The 23032-nt window shown below is 38.2% G+C and overlaps 2 protein-coding genes across 2 annotated transcripts in view; both read right to left on the bottom strand.

The window, feature by feature from the left end:
* Positions 1–611: 611 nt before the first annotated feature.
* Positions 612–12490, bottom strand: BCAS2 (BCAS2 pre-mRNA processing factor). The gene is made up of 7 exons (XM_007169356.3): positions 12285–12490; positions 12083–12175; positions 9488–9558; positions 7599–7760; positions 3446–3496; positions 2655–2735; positions 612–921 (listed from the first exon to the last, which is right to left on the bottom strand). The coding sequence occupies exons 1-7, from the start codon at positions 12375–12377 to the stop codon at positions 795–797; spliced, it is 678 nt and encodes a 225-aa protein (XP_007169418.1). The 5' UTR covers positions 12378–12490; the 3' UTR covers positions 612–794.
* Positions 12491–13347: 857 nt separating this feature from the next.
* Positions 13348–23032, bottom strand: part of DENND2C (DENN domain containing 2C) — a 96558-nt gene continuing 86873 nt past the window's right edge. Inside the window, exons 16-19 of the mRNA XM_007169355.2 lie at positions 22437–22542; positions 17007–17249; positions 16677–16763; positions 13348–15423 (exon numbers count right to left, since the gene is read on the bottom strand). Coding sequence (XP_007169417.2) covers positions 15392–15423; positions 16677–16763; positions 17007–17249; positions 22437–22542 — 468 coding nt within the window. The 3' untranslated portion in view covers positions 13348–15391. The remainder of the gene's footprint in view (positions 15424–16676; positions 16764–17006; positions 17250–22436; positions 22543–23032) is intronic.

Raw genomic sequence — 23032 nt, forward strand, 5'->3', positions numbered from 1 at the left:
TTAGATGATGCTTTCTAGCTAATAAAACTTCGGCAAATTAATCAGCACCTGTTACAGTTTGTGTATGGGAACAACAGCATGTAATTCCATAGGTTTTTGTGAGGATCCAATTATTTCTCTATTCATGTTAGTTCATCTACCTAAAGTGCTTGGAACAGTGCTCAGCACATACTAAGCTTTATGTGTTACTTATGATGATCATCATCATCATAGATAACATATATGGAGTCATTGTATTTCTTTAGTCTTGTTTGGTAATTAAGAACTTGTTTAGAACTACCTCTTTTTTTAAAATTTTGGCCGCACTGCGCGGCATGCAAACTTCCCTGACCAGGGATCGATCCCATGTTCCCTGCATTGGAAGCACGGAGTCTTAACCACTGGAGCACCAAGTAAGTCCAACTACCTCTTTATTTGAAATACTTATAAATCAAAAGTTTCCAACTTCTTGTACATGTGGAAAACTTTCAATAAAGATCTCTTGGGTACAAAATATGGTCCTGGTGACTCAAAATTAATTCTATGAATATAACATTATTATAAAGTCATACTTATTTTGGAAGTCTAAAGTTCTTTTAATGGCAAAAACACAAAACAAAACAAGCGACCACTATGTTGAAATTTTTTATTTTGCTGAAATGTACAAACAGAATATAACAGTCCACATTCTATGCTTTCTAAACATTTAACCACTGATGATTTCTGTAAGATGCTGTTGTTCTTCACAGTTCAGATGTTTGATCTCCTGTGAAAGCCCAACATGCTTTCCTTTCTACCCACCAGATTAGTCTTTTTCAGAAGTCTTGCCGTATGTTTTCTTTGTTTGCCTCTCCATGTTGCTGCTTCATTTGAAAGAGTTCATTTTCTAATTGTACAATAGTCCTTTCAATCTCATAATTCTTACTGACCAGGGATACCCAACTAGAAAAGAAAAAAGGGGGGGAAATTACTTAATGTGAACTTTCCCTTATAAGATTTTTATAGTATATATATTTTCAGCCAGGGTCATAATACTAACCTTCACTTTTAGCTTTACATTTTCAAAAACTGAGGTGTAATTAGGCAGGAAAGTGAGTAAAGGGTGTATAGGACCTCTCTGTATTACTTCTTAAAATTGCATGTGAACCTACAATTATCTCAAAATAAAAAGTTTAATTTAAAAAAGAACAAGTTAGAAAGAGTTGAAGAGATATGAAAGAGTGATTGAAGTTGGTATTTAATTGGATTAACAGAAAAGGAGAGAAAATAAGGCAGAGGCAATAAAGAAAAATGATGAAGAATTTCTACAACTGCTAAGATAAAATTCCATAGATTCGGGGCTTCCCTGGTGGCGCAGTCGTTGAGAATCTGCCTGCCAATGCAGGGCACACGGGTTCGAGCCCTGGTCTGGGAAGATCGGACATGCCACGGAGCAACTAGGCCCGTGAGCCACAATTACTGAGCCTGCGCGTCTGGAGCCTGTGCTCCGCAACAAGAGAGGCCGCGATAGTGAGAGGCCCGCGCAACGCGATGAAGAGCGGCCCCCACTTGCCACAACTGGAGAAAGCCCTCGCACAGAAATGAAGACCCAACACAGCCATAAATAAATAAATAAATATATAAAATTAAACTTAAAAAAAAAAATTCCATAGATTCAAGGAATCTTCCCCTTCCCCCAGAAAAAAATCTTCGGACAAATGAAAAGAAACACACATGTACACGTAGAAGATTATATTAGTTTGAAGAACAGTATGGAAAGATGCATAATAGACTGATAACATGGGGTACTTAGAGGATGAGGGGAAGGTGGAACAAGGACAGTGATGTGGGTGATGGAGGTTAGGGAAAGAGCAAATCAAAAAAGAAAAGAGGGCTTCCCTGGTGGCGCAGTGGTTGAGAATCTGCCTGCTAATGCAGGGGACACGGGTTCGAGCCCTGGCCTGGGAAGATCCCACATGCCGCAGAGCGGCTGGGCCCGTGAGCCACAACTGCTGAGCCTGCGCGTCTGGAGCCTGTGCTCCGCAACGAGAGAGGCCCGCGCATCGCGATGAAGAGTGGCCCCCGCTTGCCACAACTGGAGAAAGCCCTCGCACAGAAACGAAGACCCAACACAGCCAAAATCAATCAATCAATCAATCAATCAAACATTCGCATCTGATTCAAGATCCTCATTAAAAAAAAAAAAAAAAAAAAAAAAAGAAAAGAAATGATAAAAAAATCATGACTATATTCAGAGATTTGTACAAACTTATTTGAATACGTGAAGAACATTAAAAAAACAAAATATATAAACAAAGGGAAAAACCCCCTGAGACACATACGAATTATCAAGAAAGTATGGAATCTCCCTCCTGCAAGAGTTAAAAAATAGACTTTTTTCCTTTTAAAAGGAGAATATAGGTAAAATCCTATTCAGAGCAGAAGTACTGGACAGAAAACAGGGTGCTCTAAGATCAGAATAAATTAGCAGTGGTTCAGTTTTTGTTTATAACTCTCATTTCCTTCCGAGCCCATACTTCAGAAAGAGGAAGAGGCAGTGAAGAGAGGGATTCAGAAAACAGCATTTCTTTGACACCTGTGGCACCCTATTTGAATACTGTTTGAATTATATTGTTGAATTCTGATCTTAAAATGTGCTAAGCAATTTAAAAGGTGATGGGATTGTAGATACTCACGTTGACTCCATTTCTCTTAATTTAGATCCAGCTGTGAGTTGCATGTTCTTTCGCTGCCAGTTTAAGTCTTGAATATGTTTCCTGTAAAAACATTTATACAAGCCACCTACATTCTAAAATAAGACTAAAATCAGCAGAAAAATCTATAACTAATATAATACCTCTTTAGTCCTTTGAGAAGTACAGATATATATGTGTATATATATATACACATATATAGTCATAGACTAATTCCAGGAAATAACTTTTTTTTTTTTTTAACTTTCTTCTCATTATTTTTCAATTACAAATTTCATAAAACATGCTCATGGTGAAGAATTAAATACACACACACAAGCATGCACACAAACAGATTAAAAATCCAAAGTCCCTCCTCCCATGTGCTTCTCCTTCTCCCTGATAACTTTTGTTCAGTTTTTGGTGAGTGTCTTTCCAGATTCTTTCCTGTATATGTATGTGCATGTATAGATTAGGGTGTTTTGTTTGCTTGTTTTTGTTTTTAACATAAATCAGATTATACATGTTATTCTACAACTTTTTCCCCTTCTAAAAGTACCTTTTCAATGTCTGCAGACTTACAAACTGCAAATGACCCGGTAGAGAGATTTTCAGACCTCAGGTCTATTTCTCCTCCACTCAGGTAGGGCAAACCCAACACTAGACACTTGACAGAGTGGATCATCAATTATTTACTCTCATATGACTATAGTCCAACGGTTCCTTTTACTTCTCATTCTATTTATTAAGATTCACCTCAACTTTATTCTAAAATAAGAAGAAAAACAATTTACCTTAACTTCTGGAGCTCTTTCTGTGCATGTTCAATCATATGAACTAGATTTCTAAAAAAGAAAAAGAAAATCAGATTAATGTACATTAAAATCACATAGTACCAACTAAAAGTGTACTATCTAGTTGATACAAGGTCAAGTTTTTCTGCTAAAAATAGTTAATATTAATTGAGCTTTCTGTGCCAAAACCATGTTAGATACTCTATAAAACTAATTTAATTCTCATAAGAATTCTTTGAGGTAGGCATGATTATCCCTATTTCACATGTTAGGACACTATACTCAGATTAAGTAACTTGGTCAAGGTAACATGGTTAAGTGTCAGAGGTGAATTCTACTTCAGGTCTTTTAAACTCTTGAGCCCAAGCCATTTACCGATATTCTGATTTTGTGTACTTATATCACTTCGTAAACTGTTATTGTCTTTTCATAGACAAGATGGGAAGTATCTGATGAGTGCACTCATTTACACTCCCTTTTATCTCTTTATTTCTTTACCTACATTTATCTTGTCACTCTCCTCTCCTGTCTACTGCTAGCTAGAGAGAAGAAAAAAACTGTTGTGGAAGGCTATAGATTCAGATTCCAGTCCAACTCAGCTCTAATGAGCAGAGGGGAGAAGTTGAGCCATACAGAGTTCCATGTGAGTATTATCATTAGAGAAGTGATTCAAGGGTAAAGTTCAAAATCTATCTTTTCCTAAATAACAGCTTTACTGAGATATAATTTACATACCATATCAATTTCCTCTTAAGGCAGTAGAGTCCATTTCAACCACATTGGCCCTACTATGCTCTTGCTCTAGATCCAGTATTGTTTCCCGGCTTTTGTGACTCAAATTTCCTGCTGCCCTTCTGAGTTATTCTATCTCCACTGACTGATTTCCTATAACTAACTCCAATTCTCTAGAGATTTGGTCTTCAAAAAGTGGTGCCTCTCCAGCTTTCCTTTAGCTCATCCCAACTTCCCTGACTTTGCCACTCATTCCATGCTGAGGACAATAAGGCTTAGTACTCTATTCCTGACCTCCGACCATTAACAGGGAGCTTTCTTTTGAATCACCTCTTCCTGAAAGCCCAGCTTGTGGTCTTCTCCCTTCTTCCAGCCTCCCTCTTAAGTACACAGGTCTCTCCTCACGTACTCTGAATGCTGAAACTGATCACACTGCATCATGGGAGTCAGAAGACTCCCAGCTCTGCCCTAGATAGCTATGTTTCCTTTGATGAGTCACCTGACATCACTAGGGCTAAATCTGTTTATTTGTAAAGTTAGGGGCTGACCTTGAAGGTTTCCCTTCAGTTTCAAGTACAGAATTCTCTCCTTATTAATGAAATACTATTTTTTTAAAGCAGTTCTGCACCAAGACCTACTTAGAGCTAAAAGCTTTCTGCCTAGCATATTTGACACCCTCAAATCCTATCACGAAGAAAGAAACTATAGTACAGCTCCTCTGGAGAAGCATCCATTGGGTTTGGAGGAGACAAAATATGTGCAGGAGAATGACCAACACTATCAAGTGTTATGTAATTAAATGTAAAACAAGGGATGTGCATAATAATTTGTACAGTTTCTCAGAAGAGAGTGCCAGAGGCAGAATTTTAATCAGGGAAGAAAAGGAAGCAGATTAAAGTTGGGCCTTAAATAAGTTGAATTTGGGTAGAATAGTTAAGGGTATTCCAGGAGGAGATAAGGCCTGAGTAAAGGCTCCGAGGCAGAGTTTATGATAATCACCAAGGAGAGGACCAGTTTGGCTGGAGTGAAAGTCTACAATTGAGGTATAGCCTTTTGCTTTGAATATCATGTTAAATAGCCTGGACCTTACCTTGTAGGTAAGGGAAAATTATTAAAGGTTTCTAGGCAAGACGAAAGCAATGTTCTCTTCAATTTAATGCCTCCTCCCCACCCCCCATCCCCTCACCTATGTTCTCCATTCCTGGAATGTTCTTGCTCTCCTTTAAACATCCAAATCTCACCCTTTTCTGGAACCCCTGTACACTGTTGGTGGGAATGTAAATTGGTGCAGCTACTATGGAAAATAGTATGGAGGGTCCTAAAAAAAAAACTAAAAATAGAACTACCACATGATACAGCAATTCCACTCCTGGGTATATATCTAGAAAAAAATGAAAACTCTAATTCGAAAAGATACACGCACCCCAATGGTCACAGCATCACTATTTACAATAGCCAAAACATGGAAGCAACCCAAATGTCCATCAACAGATGACTGTATTAAGATATGGTGCATATATACACATATACAATGGACTATTAGTCATAAAAAAGAAATATTGCCATATGCAGCAGTGTGGATGGCCCTAGAGAATATTATGCTTAGTGACATAAACAAATTGGACAGAGACAAATATTGTACGATGTCACTTATATGCGGAATCTAAAAAATAATACAAATGAAAATTCATGCAAAACAGAAAGACTCACAGATATAGAAAACAAACTTGTGGTTAGCAAAGGTGAGAGAGAAGGGGAGGAGGGACAAATTAGGGGTATGGGATTAACAGATACAAATTACTATATATAAAATAGGTAAGCAACAAGGATATACTGTATAGCACAGGGAATTATACCCGTTACCTTGTAATAACCTACAGTATAATCTGCAAAAATACTATATCACTATGCTGTATACCTCACACTAACACACAAATCAACTACACTTCAATAACCCCCACCCCCACCCCCTAATCACACCCTTTTATAATGGTCCTAATCCTTAATGTCCCTTTCTGTGGATCTCTGTAGCTTATGGACCACAACACACAATGCAGCACTTGCCCCCATACTGCCAAAAATGAACTACTAGTTATCTGGCCTAGAATATCTTGCCTCCTCAACTAGATAAAGCTTCCTGAGGACAAAGATCACATTTTTCCACTTTGTGAAATACACATTTTTGGGATTGATTTGCTCTCTTAAATTTCTTAATCACCCCAACCCCATTTTCCCTTTATTCTCCTTGCAACATATTCACAATAGAAACTGAATTGTTTGTTCTGTAGTTTCTTAAATTCTGGATTTTGCCCAAAGATCCTTATGTGGCCAACAGAAATTTAAACATGATTCTGAAAACTTGAGAAAAGGTATTTATCGTTTCGTGATTTTTGCTTTACTGTTTCAGGAATCATACTCTAACAAATAGTTTTATGCACAGTTGTGAAGTTCAATGGTCTTTTCTCCTTAAACTGTTAATAGAAACTCGGGACTTTAGGGCTCAAAGGAGCCATGGAGATCATCTAACCACTGAGTTTTACAAGTTGGAAACTGAACCCTAAATAGATAACAAAACCTAAAGCTAAAGCTAGTTATATGGAACAGAAACAGGAGCTAGTGGCACTTTTGTTTCTGGTGTTAATTCTCTACTTACAGTCAATTCTCATTACTTGCAGATTCTGTATATGTGAATTTGCCTACTCACTCAAATTTATGTGTAACCCCAAAATCAATACCTGCAATGTTTTGTGATCATTCATGGACATGCTCAGAGCAGCAAAAAATTTTAGTTGCTGGACACGCACATTTCCAGCTGCATTGGAACAAGGAGATACTCCACCTTCTTGTTTCAGGTCTCATGCAGGGATGACCAAAGGATAGATTTTGATTTCCAACTCTGGCAAGTTACTTAACACTTCTGAACTTTATCTTCTCTTTTATAAAATAAAGAAAATACAGAATCTGCCAGGATGAGCTATTTTAAAGGATTTAAGATTAGAATCTATCTGAGATGTGTATATATACATATGTACATACTTCTCCCAGGAGAAATGGTTCAGTATTTGTTAATTCAGTATTCAAGGCCACTTTATAAAGCACAACATGCAATAATGAGAGTTAACTGTATAAGCAACCCCCCACATTAAGGATTACATTCTACCAAGCTGTGATTTGTAAATCAGACCTCAGAACTCATTATTGCAATATTACACAACAAATGTGTTAGGTTTACATCCCCTTAAACTTTGAGATGGGTCTCAAAGCCTTTCATATGGGTTGTAGTTCTAGGACATGACCCCAAGTGAAAGTCCAGCTATACTATTTTTATCCCACTTCTCCTACTCTACTTCCCACATTAAAAAAACAAGACTAAAGGTGGCATGGGTTTAAAAAAAAAAAAGAAACAAAAAAGGCTTCTTACTCATTATACACTTTCCAGGCATTGCATCCATGCTGTGACATTAGTTCCAGATTCTCAATTCGAACCGCTTGATGCTCTAACTGGGCCATAGAATTGTTTACGCATTCTTGCCACGCAGTGATGTCATTTTTCTGACCCGAGGAAGGGGCTGGAAGTTCATATCTGAAATTAAACAACAATGAAATAAAACCACATATTCCTCCAAACCTTTCTTTCTCCTCCCAACAGAATGCCTCATGGGTCTATGCACACTGTAAAAACTACAGAAGACTGAAGATAAAATGTAGACCTTGCAATAATAAGAAATCTATTTATCCTAAGAAACAATCAATGTACAAATAAGATTTAGCATCATTATATACAGTAACAAAAAATTGTTCACTTCAATGAACAATTCAATAAGCTACACTGTGCATTCATATAACGTACTGCTATATTAGCTATTAAATGTTATTAAAGAATAATTAAAAACATTAAGATGTTTGTAGTACGTTAAGGGAAAAAAATAGGATAGAAAAAAATATGCACCTACATCCATCCACCCTCCCACCCACGTACCTACACCCCTCTAGAGAAAAAATGGCAAAGGGATATAATAATTTTTACATTTTGAACTCAGTCTTTTCTCTGTCTTCATAACACCCAGTCCTTCAACACTGCCAACATAGCCAGCAACATACACTCTTCATAAATCTCAGCTCATTACTGAGTCACTACAAACTAACTTCTAATTTCCATTTTGTTATTTTTACCAGGTATTGTAAAAACTCCAAATCATTCCTATGAAAAATTGAGGGATATGCAACTGGGATTAAGAAGTGATAAACCATTTTGTTTAAAAACAAAAAAAACACAAAAAACAAGCTTTACACATGTATCATGAATGTAGCATTTTGGGAACTTCTGATCATAACCCACATAAGAAATATTTTACACTGTGATCCAGTACACAAATACACACAGCTGAACAGAAGTTTCACAAAACAAAACTTACCTTTACATGCAATGCATTCTGATATTTTCTATCCTACTTCCTTAAAAAAGTGCTGTGATGTCTTACTAAACTTACTTCACAATCTACTGCTTAAAGGATCATGACCTACTTATGGGTTCAAAATATACTGTTATGAAGGAGTTACTATCATGAAAATCTTTAGAGCAGAAGCACCTGGAAACAAGAGAACTGAGGAGTCCTAGGAGTTTGCCTTTATCATTCAAGCCAGATGGAAATGCAGCACAAGAAAAGGAAAAATCTGGTCCTTCGGTTCTATAGACTCAAATCCCTCTTTTAATCTGTACATATGCTGAGAGGATAACCCTACTGTTCATGTGGCCCTCTCTGCTCTGCCAGATTAGTTACTGGTTCTCATCATTTCATAGTTTTCTTAGAGCTGAAGGGGACCTCAGATGTTAAGCAACCCAATTCTCCAATTTAGTGAAAGTAACAAAAGGGTGTTTTGGTTTTTTTCCTGAAACAGTTTTGTAGTAAAGTGGCATGGGAAGGGAGACAGTAGAACCAAAGTCAAACTATGCAGGTACCCTGAGTTTACTAACGTTGCCTGTGTAAGAGTGAAGCACTACATGTCTAATCAGGAACCTTTCCTCGGGAATTCTTAAACATGAACTTAGTTACAATTTACCATTCCCCTGTTATTGGATTTTAAAATATTTTGCATTTTTAAATAATGGTGCAAAGAATATTTTTGAACATTAATACAAGATTATATGAACCACTATTATAACTATTACATGAAAAAACATAAATACATAAAAACAGACAAGAATTTTTTCTTTTCCACATTTTAACATGGCTATAGCAGTTTTACTAATAAATTATAATTAAAGTAAACAATGATTTGAGGCCAGCTGAACCCAGAAGTAGGACTTACCGTTTCATACTGAGCAATTCAATTGGTTGTCGAGCAGCCAATCTTTCAAATTCATTTCTCATTATGTCAGTCTGATGTGTAAATTGAAGAAAGAATTATTTCCAAAATCATATCAACAAACTGTATTACTATCCATTATTAACGGATCATTTCCCTACCCCCCAGGTCTGCTCTGCAGTCAGTGCTCTCTGGAAACTGGAGAAGTGCACAGACACACACACGCTTCATATGTAAAGGGGCCCTCAGAGAAAAGGATTAATCCTAAATCAGTGGTTCTCAGTCCAGCACACATTTAGAATCAAATGGGAGTTTCGAAAACAATTCCAATACAATTCACATTACCACTCCTCTCCCCCACTACAGGACATGATTATAACTTTTGTTTTTAACTCACCAGTTGATTGTAAAGTCAAGCCAGTGTTGAGAACTATGGATCTAAGTATTCACTGGGGGCATGGGAAGAGAGAAGAGGACTTGGGACATAAAATAATTTGCTTTAGCGCTATGAGCCTAAACCTATACTTTCTTTTTGATCCTGGCTGCTCTTTTCACTTTACTCTTTGCAAAGGAGTAACAGGGGAAGGGACAAAAGGACCTGGTTCTGTTGTTTGCGCTAACAATTTTACTATTTAAAAAAAAATGTGGTATAGCTCTACCTCTTTAAGTCCAGTGTTTTGGTCAACATCCTATTCCATTTAGACTAAAGAGCAGGCAAAAAAGGCCTTCCAGAGGTCACATTCCTTGCTTAAAAATTGTGCATTAAGCATGTCTTCATTGGAGAAAGCCTTTTTTTGGACTATTGCTGAGTTTCACACAACTCTAAGAAAATGTGGTTACTTAGTTTCCTGCAGAAATTAAGGCATTCTAGCTAGAAGACTACGCACAGTGACAGAGTAAAAACTAACAATTAGGTAAGACAGAAACTACAAAAATATAGTACAAGCAATCTTCAGCCACGTAACATCACATGGCTAGTAAGTGACAGATCTGGAATTTTAACTCAACTCTCTTCAAAGAATGAACCAATGTTCACAGCGCTAAGTCATAAAAAGAACTCCAGGCATGAATGGCACACATTAAGCATTCATTAAACTGCCTTAGGCGCTCTTCATACATTCAGTGATAAATATCCGGGTTCCTATTGTGTGCCAAACACTGTTTTAAGTGATGAAAATACAGTGCTGAAGAAGACAAAAAAGATCCCTGCTCATAGAGCATTCTCATTCTCAGCTTAGACAGGCCTTCCTCAGCCATCCTATCTAAAGCAGTCACCCAGTCACTCTATATCACATCATTACTTTAATTCTCTGTATAGCTTTATCAATAATCTGATATTTTCTGATTTATCTGTCTCCACACTCTATAATTTAAACTCCTGTTCCCAATAACTCGAATAGAATCGATTTTCAGAAATAGTTGTTAAATGAATTAATGAAAGAGCAGTTCAAAGGCAGTTTGAGGAGTGCTTAAGGTCTTGGGTAAATTAGTTAGCCTAAGCTGCAGTTTTCCCATCTAAAAAATTGGGATAATAAACATAGAGTTATATAGTTCACAGAGCTGTTTTTAGGACTGAGACAGTGAACCCAGTACACTATTAGCTTCTACTATTAAAAAGCGTTAACTAATCAGTATACTAATTATAAAGATAGGAAACATAGGTTGTATCTAAAAGAGGTAAAAAGAAAACTGGCTCAAGTATTTAAAAGTTTGTGACTGAATGCAGTTATCTAAAACTTTCAGAAATCAAGCTAATAAGTACCCATTACTGTCCTTAGTTCTTAATGTGATAACATCTATATTTGGGAAACATCATTTACAAAAAGCATGGGAAAACAGCATGCCATAGGAACATCTCTCTCCTACTTAAAACTTAACCAATATTTTTTTTCTTGTTACTTCAATAGGAAATCCTGCGTTTTAATAACAGAATTCTTTCATAAATAAACGGCTAACTGTAATGGGGGAAAAAACGGAACATGTATGTACTAAAATGCCTAACAGAAATCCATTAACTTAGTAATGATATTTTACATTTCATTCAGCTAATTAGACCCTAAATAGTATTTTGGGTGCACTTCTAGGCTAAATATCTAAATGGTTTGATATGGTTCACTTAGATATGATTTATCTCTACAGTCATTCACGTCCACCCAGTAAATATTTAAGACTTGATACAAAGGCCGCCCTCCAGTGGTTCTCAGAGGCTTAGGTAATTAGGCTTTCGTAAATATATTAAAAAACCCTAGATCACTTGTTTTACAGTAGACCTTAATTAGAGAGAAGAGGATCCCTTTGAGAATTTACGCAATAAACCTATCTCGGAAAAACGTAACACTAATTTTTGCAGTTAGGTCAGTTCGCGGAGCCCCAGAAAGTCCTTCTGTGGATCTCAGAATAAGAACCCCGGGGAAGGCTTATAGGTGTAGCTATTTTCAACTGACTGACAATACTTATACAACAGGGTAAGTAGTAGCTAAGCAAGTAACAGTTAAAGCTGGAATTTTAAATTCACTTCTACGTGGCGGAGGCTCTCGATCCAAAATAAGGATTCACAGGATCCTGGTTCATACGCTCGGCTCAAAACATCACACTTACTTCAAAAGCGGAATAATCCGGGGCTGTCAGGTAGCTCAGGTAGTTCTTGGTAGGTCGGTATCTGCGTGTTTCCTCCTCCACCAATGCCGCAGCCTAAGAACGAGAATAGGGGCCAGGATAGGGGCAGCAAATTGTTAAGCGATTCTTCCAGCACTAAAGGCCAGCGAGCGCTGAGTCAGTTACACAGACACCCCGAACTTACCGCTTCCCGCACACCAGGCGCTTCATAACCTTGGTCAAAATACGGCAGCGCATCCACCACAACCTCTCCGGCCACCAAACCCGTACCTGCCATTCTCACGTTCGCCGGAGCTTTCCGAGTCTGCGCCGGCTCAGGTTCTCTTAAATACTCCTGCGCCCGACGCTAACGTAATGACGTCGTCTGCGCATCAGCTTTGGCGCCTAAGTTAATTCTGAGGGCGCGCTCGCTAGAAATTGCCCGGCCATTTTGTTTTGGTCGGACTTGACGTCACGTCGTGGTTTCCCCGAGTCAGCGGTACATCTCAACTTCCGGTCCCTGTGTGCTCTACCGTTTTGCCTCCGACTGGCAGCAAAGTGGAGAGGAGTTGGGACTTTTGGTTTCCTCCAGGACGCTATCTGGGTGGGGAATCCTTTAAAACTTTTGGAGGGAACTGGCTGCAGGATTTGGCGGGGAGAAAGTTACTGGTTTCCCACCTCGGCTTTACTCTCCTAACCTTCCACCTTCTTCCGTTAAACTTCTCTCCCTTTGCACTTCCTTGCTGTACCCCCACCATTCTTCGTTCTCGGCGCCCTGAGGATCTTTGCAGTAAGTGCAGTTCTTTCACAGATTCTGGAAGTGGGCGCTAGTCTCCAGTTAAAATTGCGAACCTTTAGACTGCGTAACAAAATGAACCTGATCTCGCCCCCAGGGCGAAATAACTGCCCGCTAATCCCATCTTTTAAAAAGACTGTGATTTCGCCTTCAGGGCGTGTGTAAAATCCAATCATTTTGCCTTTAGAACTTACGGTAATAGAATAGTTTCTCATTGCCTCCGACCACTCCTGCTACTGCTGGTGCCCAGTCTCTGGTCTCTGGCTTCCAGTTCCCTTTGACTAAGCAGGGAAAAACCAAATAAGGTAGTCGGACTATATACCGTGCCCGGTGTGCAAATCTAGACCCCGACTTTGCCAAGAGCCTGGAAATGTTGGCCACGGTAATTAAGCTTGGTTAGTCTAGGATCGATTATCTTTTACCTACCATTAGATAAATGTGTTAGCTATAGATTTAAGTGAAGTAAAATATCTTTACAGCTTAAGCAATTTTATTTCAAATTCTCCAGGAGATCCATGGAATTTTTTGTGTTTGTTTATTCATTAAAAGATCTGTAAACATTTTATACAAATTTTCAGCGATTATTTTACAAACATGTCCAGAATTTGTAATACTTTACAAACAAAAAATAAAACAAACTGAAGAAAAGGAAGCAGCTTCAGATCGCAGGGATAAGACTCCCATCCCTGAAGAAAAGGTCTCCTCACAGAGGGATGTCTGGGATCCACCACAGTAACACCTTATACCCCCATTTTATAAACACTCAATTCCCAATTACTAATTGTTCCCTCAGGGTGGGAGTGTCAGAGGAGACCAAATGGGGAAATGTCTGGTAAAAGCCCCACTGAGGTAAGCTGCTTAATAAACTTTTTTTTTTTTTTAAACATAGGCTTAGTTCTATTTTCTGGACCCACATCTATAGGAATTGTATTATACAGCACCCGTCTTAAATGGTGTCTGCTTCAGATCCATTCACACACACCTGAGTGGGTTGTAACGACAATACTGCACAAGTTAATAAGTTGTATCATAACACAACTTATAATGCTTTAAGTTTGAATAAATAGTTTTATGCCAGTTAAAGCCATCAGCAGGAGTTGAAGAAAACAAACTGACACTTGCTGTAACATTTATCAATTAGCGTTACACCAATGCTGACAAATTCCTCTTTCAAACCACTACTACTACTTTAGATATTAAGGGTTGGAGTGATTATGTGGTGTGTGCCCAGGAAATGTCCATATTCTGAGTCCAATTTAACTAGAGCAAAAAGTCCAACATTTCTAGAGGAACCAAAAAAAGTCTCATCTAGACACCTATAGTTTGAAGTCCCTTATTCTCAGAGCTGCAAGTTGACTCTGGTACACTTCAGCTTAAAAAACAAAAACAAAATCAAAAAAAAAGCTTTTTCAATAGCTATAGTCCCACAGAGTTCAAATTTCCATCTGTAGGAATAACCAACTTTCTATGTGTTCATAAACTAATAGTCCTGGCTTCAGTTTAAAGTTATTTAAACTCTCTGAATTCCATTTTCCTCATTAGTAAAATGCAGATGCAAGTATCTCATAAAGTTGATTTAAAGACTAAACAAGATGACATACATGTACCATTCATGGCACATGGTGGACACTAAAAAGGAAGGTAGTTCTCATGCCCTTAAAGGACATTTTCCTGTTAGGTATATATTTTTTTCTTTTCTTGTTTTTGGCCATGCCACGTGGCATGTGGAATCTGCATGGGGGATTTTAGTTCTTGGACCAGGGATCAAACCCGTGCCCCCTGCAGTGGAAGCGTGGAGTCTTAACCACTGGACTGCCAGGGAAGTCCCCCATTAGCTATAATTCCCCAAAGTTTAATGTTGACATGCGTGGGACAAGCTACCCAAGTGCCACACAAAGTGGAGGAGGAGCTATAAAATGTCTATTTTTATAAGATACTCAATAACAGTGATAATACATAGGGCTTCCACGTAAGTGAGATTCCCCTAGACAGAGCATTAGACCAAAAAAAAAAAAAAACAGATGAGTATAGTCCTTAGCTCAAACAGCCCATAGGTTTAAAGCTGCCATGGTATTTCAGTGATGAGAATTATGTGTGAAGGGCTAATCCTCTACTTCTGTCATGCCTCCGTAGTACCTTAAATGCAGCACTTTTCTCATTGTGCTCATCTTTGAGCTGTTTTTAAAATGCAACACCACCTCTTTCTTGTAAAAGACAAGTGCCTTCATAGACTAAGCTCAAAACACAAAGAATGAGCTCAAGAATCAAAAAGAAAGGCCACTTAAAAAAAATCTGGAGGCAGAGTAAAGGGAGCATTGGTTCCAGACTACTCCCAACAATTCTCCAGTGATTACTACAGCAGCAACAGGAGAATCCTCCTCCGAGAACCTGGCCCGCTCTGTAACCTTTCAACTTTAAAGATTTTGTAGAATACTTCAGGGCATCTTGACTCTTGGAAAAATAGTTTCTTTGTCACTTTCTGTTCTATTTAGGATGGAGGCTGTCAATCAAAGATTTCATTTCTTCTGCAGAAATTTCATTTTACTTCCTAAAGGAAAAAAAGTAGAGTGAACTCTCATTAGTTCATTTTTATTTATTATACATTATTTGAGGCAAGGGATTAAACCTAGTCATTCAGAACAGCCCAGAAGTAAGCTGCCATCTCAAGCTATCAGTTGATGTGTTTAACCACCAAAAAATCCCAAACCAAACCAAACCAAACACACACACACACAAAATCCCCACATTTCTAATTGTAGAGGTAGAAGAGAACTGAGACATCATCTAATCCCATGGTTTTCAAACCTGACTGTAGGTTAAAATCAGCTGTCCTGCTCCCCAGAGATTTCGTGGAGCCTGGTGTGGGGTGGGGGGTGGATTTTCTTTTTGTTTTTTCTTTTTCTTGCTGCACCACACGCCTTGCAGGACCTTAGTTCCCTGACCAGGGATTGAACCCGTGCCCCTGCATTGGAAGCGTGAAGTCCTAACCACTGGACGGCCAGGAAATTCCCTGGATTTTCATTTAAGTTCCCCAGAGATTATAATATTGTAATCAGAGCTGAGAACCACTGATCTAATCCAACACCACGGTATAAAGATGAAATAACAGCCCTAGGCATAATTTGTCCATGGTCTCTCAGCTACTTAGGGGCTAATTTTAATTAGGGGGGCATATATTTAAAAGATCAATATAAATACCATAGAATACAGGTTCTTCATTGTTTGGGGCTACCACACCACTGTTCTCCTACATCATACTGGATAATTAAAAGTTAACTATAATTGAAAAATCATAAACAACTGTGTTTCCTTATGAAGAGTAAAATTAGAGACTTGCAGGAAATCCTCTTTTGCCTCAGATGCCCTCTGAACCAGGTATTTTTAACCTGAAGTGTATGGATGGGCTTCAAGGGGGTCCATTAACACCCTAAAATTATATGCATAATTTGTTTGTATGCTCCAAGTATATTTTTCTGGGAAAAGGTGCAGATTTTAATAAGATTCTTCCAGGGATGTGGCCTAGAAAAGATTAACAATCATGATATGCAAAATTCTTATATCATGAGGGAGCTTCATCTGAGGAAAACAGCCCCATGGACGACTGATGGAGAATCCTAACCTCTGAGAAAGAGTTTTGTCTTTCTCCAAAACACTTTGGAAATAGGGTCATGGTTTCTGGTCACCCTCCTTGAGGTTATATTGTTGATGTGATTATAAAGCTTTTGTGATGAGGCATGCTTACCGCAAAAGTTGTTTTTTTTTTTAACTATATTTATCTAACAGGAAAACACAGCAACTTACCAAGACTCCGCAAAATCCTATTCACTCCACTGGGCTCAGACTCAGGAATTGTTTCCAAATACTGGAGGGCCCGGACCTCAAACAAACCTACAAGAAAAACTCACGTTGGTGAAACTGCCATACATTCAAGACTGAAAATCAATTGAATAAAACTCTGTACTCACTACCAATGTACTTCCGTAGCTAAAACAATATCACAAAATAAATGTTTCCCATAATAAACAACTCATAGTGAGCCCTTGTAGCTTTATGCTATTTTTTGTTTATATTATTTTCAAATCTTTCAAGTACTCACTAAATACAGAGGGAGAACTTTATGATGAAACTGACCTTTCACCCCACTTTTCCGAAGCTCTCGGTCCTGGATGAATCCTGCAAACATCTGAGTTTCCATGAAGAGATCCAGGAAGTGGCGTACACTTCGGGAGGTGTGGGATTTACGGAATGGCTCCCTTTGGAATACACGCTCCCCATGCTCAGTGACAGTCATGCTCAAAGAATAATGTCCCACCAGTTCAACAAAAAACCTGACAAATGCTTCAGACACCAGAGAGTTGAGTGTCACATCTTCTGCTAAATGAACGAAAAAAGAAAGAAGGGGGCGGAAAATCCCCTAAGTTTTGTGTTTATAGGGACACTGGCTCCAGTTATAAAAGTGACGCCTAGGGGATCACAGATTAAAGGACAGAGAATAAATGTAGGAATCCTCATTCTTAGCTTTCTTGTACTCTTCATGACCTGAAAAAAAGCAAATGGCTTATATCCTTACCTTCATGTTCTTCCCACGCATACTGTGGTCTGCACATCTGTGATTTCACTGTAACGGCTCTTTCAAAGGCCACCAGTGAGAACCAGCCAAATTTAATCTCCTTTTCTATTTTTATCCTCCTTTAAACTCTCTGCTGCATTTGTGCTGACCTCCTCCTCATTCCTCTTGTCTCCCACAACTTTATGCTCTCCTGATTTCCTGATTCCTCTCCTGCCTTTATGACCAAACATTTGTTTTGCTCTTGCCTCTTCTTCTTCTTCCTAGGCATGGTCTTTGGACCCCTTCTCTTCAACATTCCTTTCCTTAAAGAGCTAACTGGTATAGAGAGAGAAAGCTGGCTTTCTTTGTCAATAATTCTCAACCTCAGATCTCCAGTCCTGATATTTCACCAAAATTCACTTTCTACATTTTCAGGCTACCTATAGGTGATCATCATTTGGCTGTCCCATTAGCACTTACATTCCATTTGTCTAAAAGTCACCATCTAGGAAATTCCCTGGAGGTCCAGTGGTTAGGACTCTGTGCTCTCACTGCTGAGGGCATGGGTTTGATCCCTGGCCAAGGAACTAAGATGTCGCAAGCTGCACGGCACAGCCAAAAAAAAAAAAAAAAAGTCACCATCTCAGGTCCTTTTGGGAAATTGGTAGACTACAAATCAAATAAACAATACATGCCAAAAACCAAATTCATTATATTTCTCCACCAAATCAGTTTCTCTCTCAACTTTCTCATTTCATATTGCATCATGATTATTCCATAATAAATAATAATGTCTTGAGTGCTTTTACAAATTTTAAAATAATTCAGTGAGGTAAGTCTATTATTTCCCTTTTACAGCTGAGGAAACTGAGGCTCAAATCAAAGACATTCTCCAGGGTCACCTCATCCAGTACCGTGGAGAAGCTGCCGCACTCCCAAGTCAAGTGATTCTTAACCACTATAATACAGCACAATGTGTTGCCTTCCAGGTTCCAGGCTCAAACCTCAGGTTCAACTTAGACTCCTCCTTTTCCTCCCATATCAAAATAGTATTCTTTTCCTCACAATGTCTCTTGCTTTTTTCCATGGGCTGACTGGGAATCCGGGACCCAGGTTTAATCAGACTTCTACTATGAAGCAGCTGTATAATAGTGGGCAACTCGCTTTACCTCTCATGGCCTCTCTTTCCATATCTGTATAATGAGGTGGCTGATTAGGCAATTTCTGAGCTCTCTTCCGACATTACATTTTTATTCTTTTTTTTTTAATTTCATGTTTATTATTTGGCTGCGTCAGGTCTTAGCTGCAGCGCGTGGGCTTTTCTCTAGTTCTGGCACGTGGGCTTAGTTGCCCCATAGCATGTGGGATTTTAGTTCCCCAATCAGGGATCGAACTCATGTCCCCTGCATTGGAAAGCAGAATCTTAACCACTGGACCACCAGGGAAGTCCCTACATTTTTATTCTAATCTAGATTTTTGTTATATTTTGTTCAACAGACTTCCTTCTCATCTCTTTCTTTCTGCAGCTGAGACTCCATCACTGCTTTATCGTTAACGCTTTTGCCCCACTCTCCCATCGCCTCCAGTTACTGTCCCATCTCTCCTCCAGTTCGCAGCAAAAAATTTCTTGGAAGAGTTGTTTATACCTGTTGTACCTACTTTCTTACACCTAATTCCCTTTCTTTAAAAAATTATGTTTTTCTATAACTTATCTTCCATTCTTTGTTTCTGTTTTAATGAATAACTTTATAGATTCTTGTAACATGTATGAATATTTCATAAGATCAGCAGTGAGATGACCACACAAGTGCCCACCACAAAGCTTAGAATAGAACATCATGTGTATCTCTGAAGTTCCCTGTGTGATGCCCTCTCAGTGGTGTTCTTCTCCTACTTTCCGATAGAAGGTCACCATTATTTGTAATTTTGTGAATATCATTTGCTTTACATTACAGTCTTACCATACACATCCAACACCAACAACATATTGTTAGGTTTTGTATGTCTTTGAACATTATATAAAACATTATATTCTTCTGCAACTTACTGTTTAATTCAACGTGGTTTTTCAAAACTATTTATTTATTTATTAATTTGGCTGTGCCGGGTCTTAGTTGTGGCACGCCGGATCCTTGAAATGTGTGTTTTTAAGCTTTTTTTTTTTTTTAATGCTATATTCTCCTGTCAGTGGACATTTAGGTTGTTTCAGTTTTTGCTATCACATACAATACCACTATAAAAATTATGTACTTGTTTCCTAGTTATCATGTGCAAGAGTTTCTCTGTGTATATATCTAAAATGGAATTGTTGGGTTGCAGGATATGTACACCTTTAACATTACTAGATGATGCCAAATTGTTTTTCCAAAGGGGTTGAAGTAATTAACACATTCTCATCAACACCTGATACTGTCAGACTTTTAAATTTTTGCCAATATGGTGGGTATAAAATGGTATCTCACTGTGGTTTTAATTTACATTTCCCTGATTTTGATGGGGTTGTGTATCTTTTCATGTATTTATTGGCCTTTCATGTTTCTTCCTCTATGAAATGACTGTTCATATCTTTCCCCCATTTTCCTCTTGGGCTGTTCATCTTTTTACTTTTAAATTGTAGGAATTTTTAAAACTAAATTCTAGATACTATTTCTTTGTTAGTTATATTTGTTGAAAATGCCTTCATCTAGTTTATAGCTTGTTTTTTATTTCTTTTCCATGGTGTCCCTTGATGAACAGAAATTTTTAAAATTTAGCATAGTCAAATTAATCAATCTTATCCTTTATAGTTTGTGCTCTTTGTGCCACATTTAAGAAATCCATTACTGTCCCCAAACATAAAATATTTTCTTCTACTATTTTCTAAACATTTAAATTTATTTATTTAGGCTGTGCCAGGTCTTAGCTGCGGCATGCAGGATCTTTCTTGAGGCATGTTTAGTTGTGGCATGCGGACTTCTTCGTTGCAGCATGTGAACCCTTAGTTGTGGCATCTGTGATCTAGTTCCCTGACCAGGGATGGAACCCAGGCCCCTGCATTGGGAGCACAGAGTCTTAGGCACTGGGCCACCAGAGAAATCTCTAAACATTTTTAATGTTTTACTTTTAACATTTAAGTCTTTAATTCATCCGAATTAATCCTGTGTATAACATGAAGTATAGATCCATATCCCTTTCTTTTCATATGGAAAACCAGTTGCCCTAGAATTGTTTACTGAATGGTTCATTCTTCTCCCACTGATATTCAATGCTGGTGCTGACTGACACAAATCAAGTTTCCTTATGCATGCGCATTCTCTATTCTTTCCATTTTTATTGCTCTATTTGTTTATTTCTGTACCTAAACCAAACGATCTTAATTACTATGACTTTATAATTAATCTTGATGTTCTGTAGCGCAAGCCCTTCAATCTTCTTCTTTTTCAGGAGTGTCTTAGCTATTCTTGACCCTTTGTACTTATATTAAAATTTTACTGAAAGCTGAATGTCATTGGAATTCTCTCTTGAACCTTCCCCAACCTTGCTTTCCTCCCACCATTTCGCTGAATCTGCTGCTACCAAGGTCTCCAGAGCCCTTCCCCACTGTCAAGTCCACTGGTCAATTCTCAGTGTTCATATTACTGGACCTCTTTGCAGCATTAAACATAACTGTTGGGGGAGGGGGGAGGAATTGGGAGATTGGGGTTGACATATATACACTACTGATACCATGTATAAAACAGATAACTGATGAGAACCTACTGTATAGCACAGGAAACTACTCAGTGCTCTGTGGTGACATAAATGAGAAGGAAATCCAAAAAAGAGGGGCTATATGTATACATATAGCTGATTCACTTTGCTGTACTGTATAAACTAACACAATATTGTAAAGCAACTATACTCCAATAAAAATTAAAACAAAAATAAAAACAAAAAAACATAACTGTTTACTCTTTCCTTCATGGAATACTTTCTTCACTCAGTTTCTACAATATCACATACTCCTGGTTTTTCACCTACTTCACTAGCTGCTCCTCTTAGTCTCCTTTGCTGGATCCTTCTCCTCTTCCCAACTACCAAAAGTTGAAATCTAAGCACATCATTCCCAACCAGGGCTCAGTCCTTAAATCTTTTTAATTTTCTCTCTATACTTACTCTATTGGGCTATCTCATCTGGTCCCACAGCTTTAAAATAGCAACTTTTAAATGTATGTCTCTAGCCCAAATCTTTCCTCTGAATCTCAAATTCATGTATATAAATGCCTACTTGATTATCTCCAGCTGAAAGTCTGCCAGGTATTGGATGTCCAGTAGGTATCTCAAACTTAGTATTAAAAACTGAACTTTTAGTTACTCCTCTAAACCTGCCCCTTCTCTAATGTTCCCCATTGGTAAACAGCCTTAGTGTTCTCACCTGTAGAATGGAGACTAAATCATAACACCTGCTTCATAAAGATATTACAAGGATGAAATAAGATGTATGCTAAGTGCTTAAAAAAATGCCTGGCACAGAGTAAGCCACCCAGAAAATATCATTCATCCTTTTACTCAACAAATACTTATTGAATACCTATTTACTGAATGCTGTTTAAAGAACTGGAAATAGAAAACAAATAGACGGTCACTGCTCTCATGGAACTTACATTTTAGCACATCAGATGGTGATGAAAGCCATGGAGAAAAATAAGGTCAGGGAGGAGGATAGGAAGTGCTAAGGGAACAGGAACAATTTTAAACAGGACAGTCAGAAAAGGCTTCACTAAGAAAGCGACATTTGAGCATGGCCTGCAAGAACAAAGAGCAGGAGCCATGTGGATATCTAGGGGAAGAGCATTCCATACATGGAACTGAGCAAGTGCAAAAGTCCTGAAATAGAAGGGGACTTGGCACATCTGAGGGCGAGCAAGAAAGCTGACTATAAGCTTATGAAGGCACAGGCAATCTCATACTACTATTGCATATGCTTTGGCAGGGTGCTGGGCATTTGGTATTTACTGCCTTGACCTTAAATCCTCAGACCACTTGTCTCATACCTTGTAAAAACTTCTGCTCCTGAGCCAAAATTTCATTTCGTTCTTCCAAAATTTGTATCAGGGCAGCTTGGAGTTTAGGTGGTAGAATTTCATCTTCATCAGATACCTTAAGGGAAGAAATTGAGATTTTCATGAGCTTTGAGAGAGAAAGTCTGAAACATGCCCTATTTAAGTCCCTCAAGTTCCACAGGTGGCTTTGTATATATTTTGGCTGAAGAGTCAGTCTCAAGCTTCCTTCCCTACATTGAGCAGAATCCACAAAACTTATGGTGTATACATCTTCATTACATTTAAGAAAAACAAATAATATGCCTTATAAAATTTTCTGGTACTTTCCCACAAAATGTTTCTCATCTCCAAGTCTTATGCTATATTACAAAGATCATCCCGAAATAAATGGTGCTTCACATGTGATGAGCTGACTGATTCTGAAAAAAGACAGTCTTGGGAAACATTCTTCTCACCCTGCTCTCAGTGCTCACAAACCTATATACAGGTTACATACAGAGGGCTGCTCTAAGGCTTTACTAACTCTCCTCTCCACTTCACTATCCAGAATAAGTGACCACTTCCTTTCTGCCCCTTCTGTATCTTGT

The sequence above is a fragment of the Balaenoptera acutorostrata genome, chromosome 1 (assembly GCF_949987535.1).
Source record: "Balaenoptera acutorostrata chromosome 1, mBalAcu1.1, whole genome shotgun sequence".
Lineage (NCBI taxonomy): Eukaryota > Metazoa > Chordata > Mammalia > Artiodactyla > Balaenopteridae > Balaenoptera > Balaenoptera acutorostrata.

Coding starts and splice junctions, on each gene's coding strand:
- BCAS2 (XM_007169356.3), bottom strand. CDS start 12,377: ATGGCAGGTACGGGTTTGGTGGCCGGAGAGGTTGTGGTGGATGCGCTG. Junction 7,761..9,487: donor GAATTGCTCAGTATGAAACG/GTAAGTCCTACT, acceptor GTTTAATTTCAG/ATATGAACTTCCAGCCCCTT. Junction 922..2,654: donor TTAAGAGAAATGGAGTCAAC/GTGAGTATCTAC, acceptor TTTCTTTTCTAG/TTGGGTATCCCTGGTCAGTA.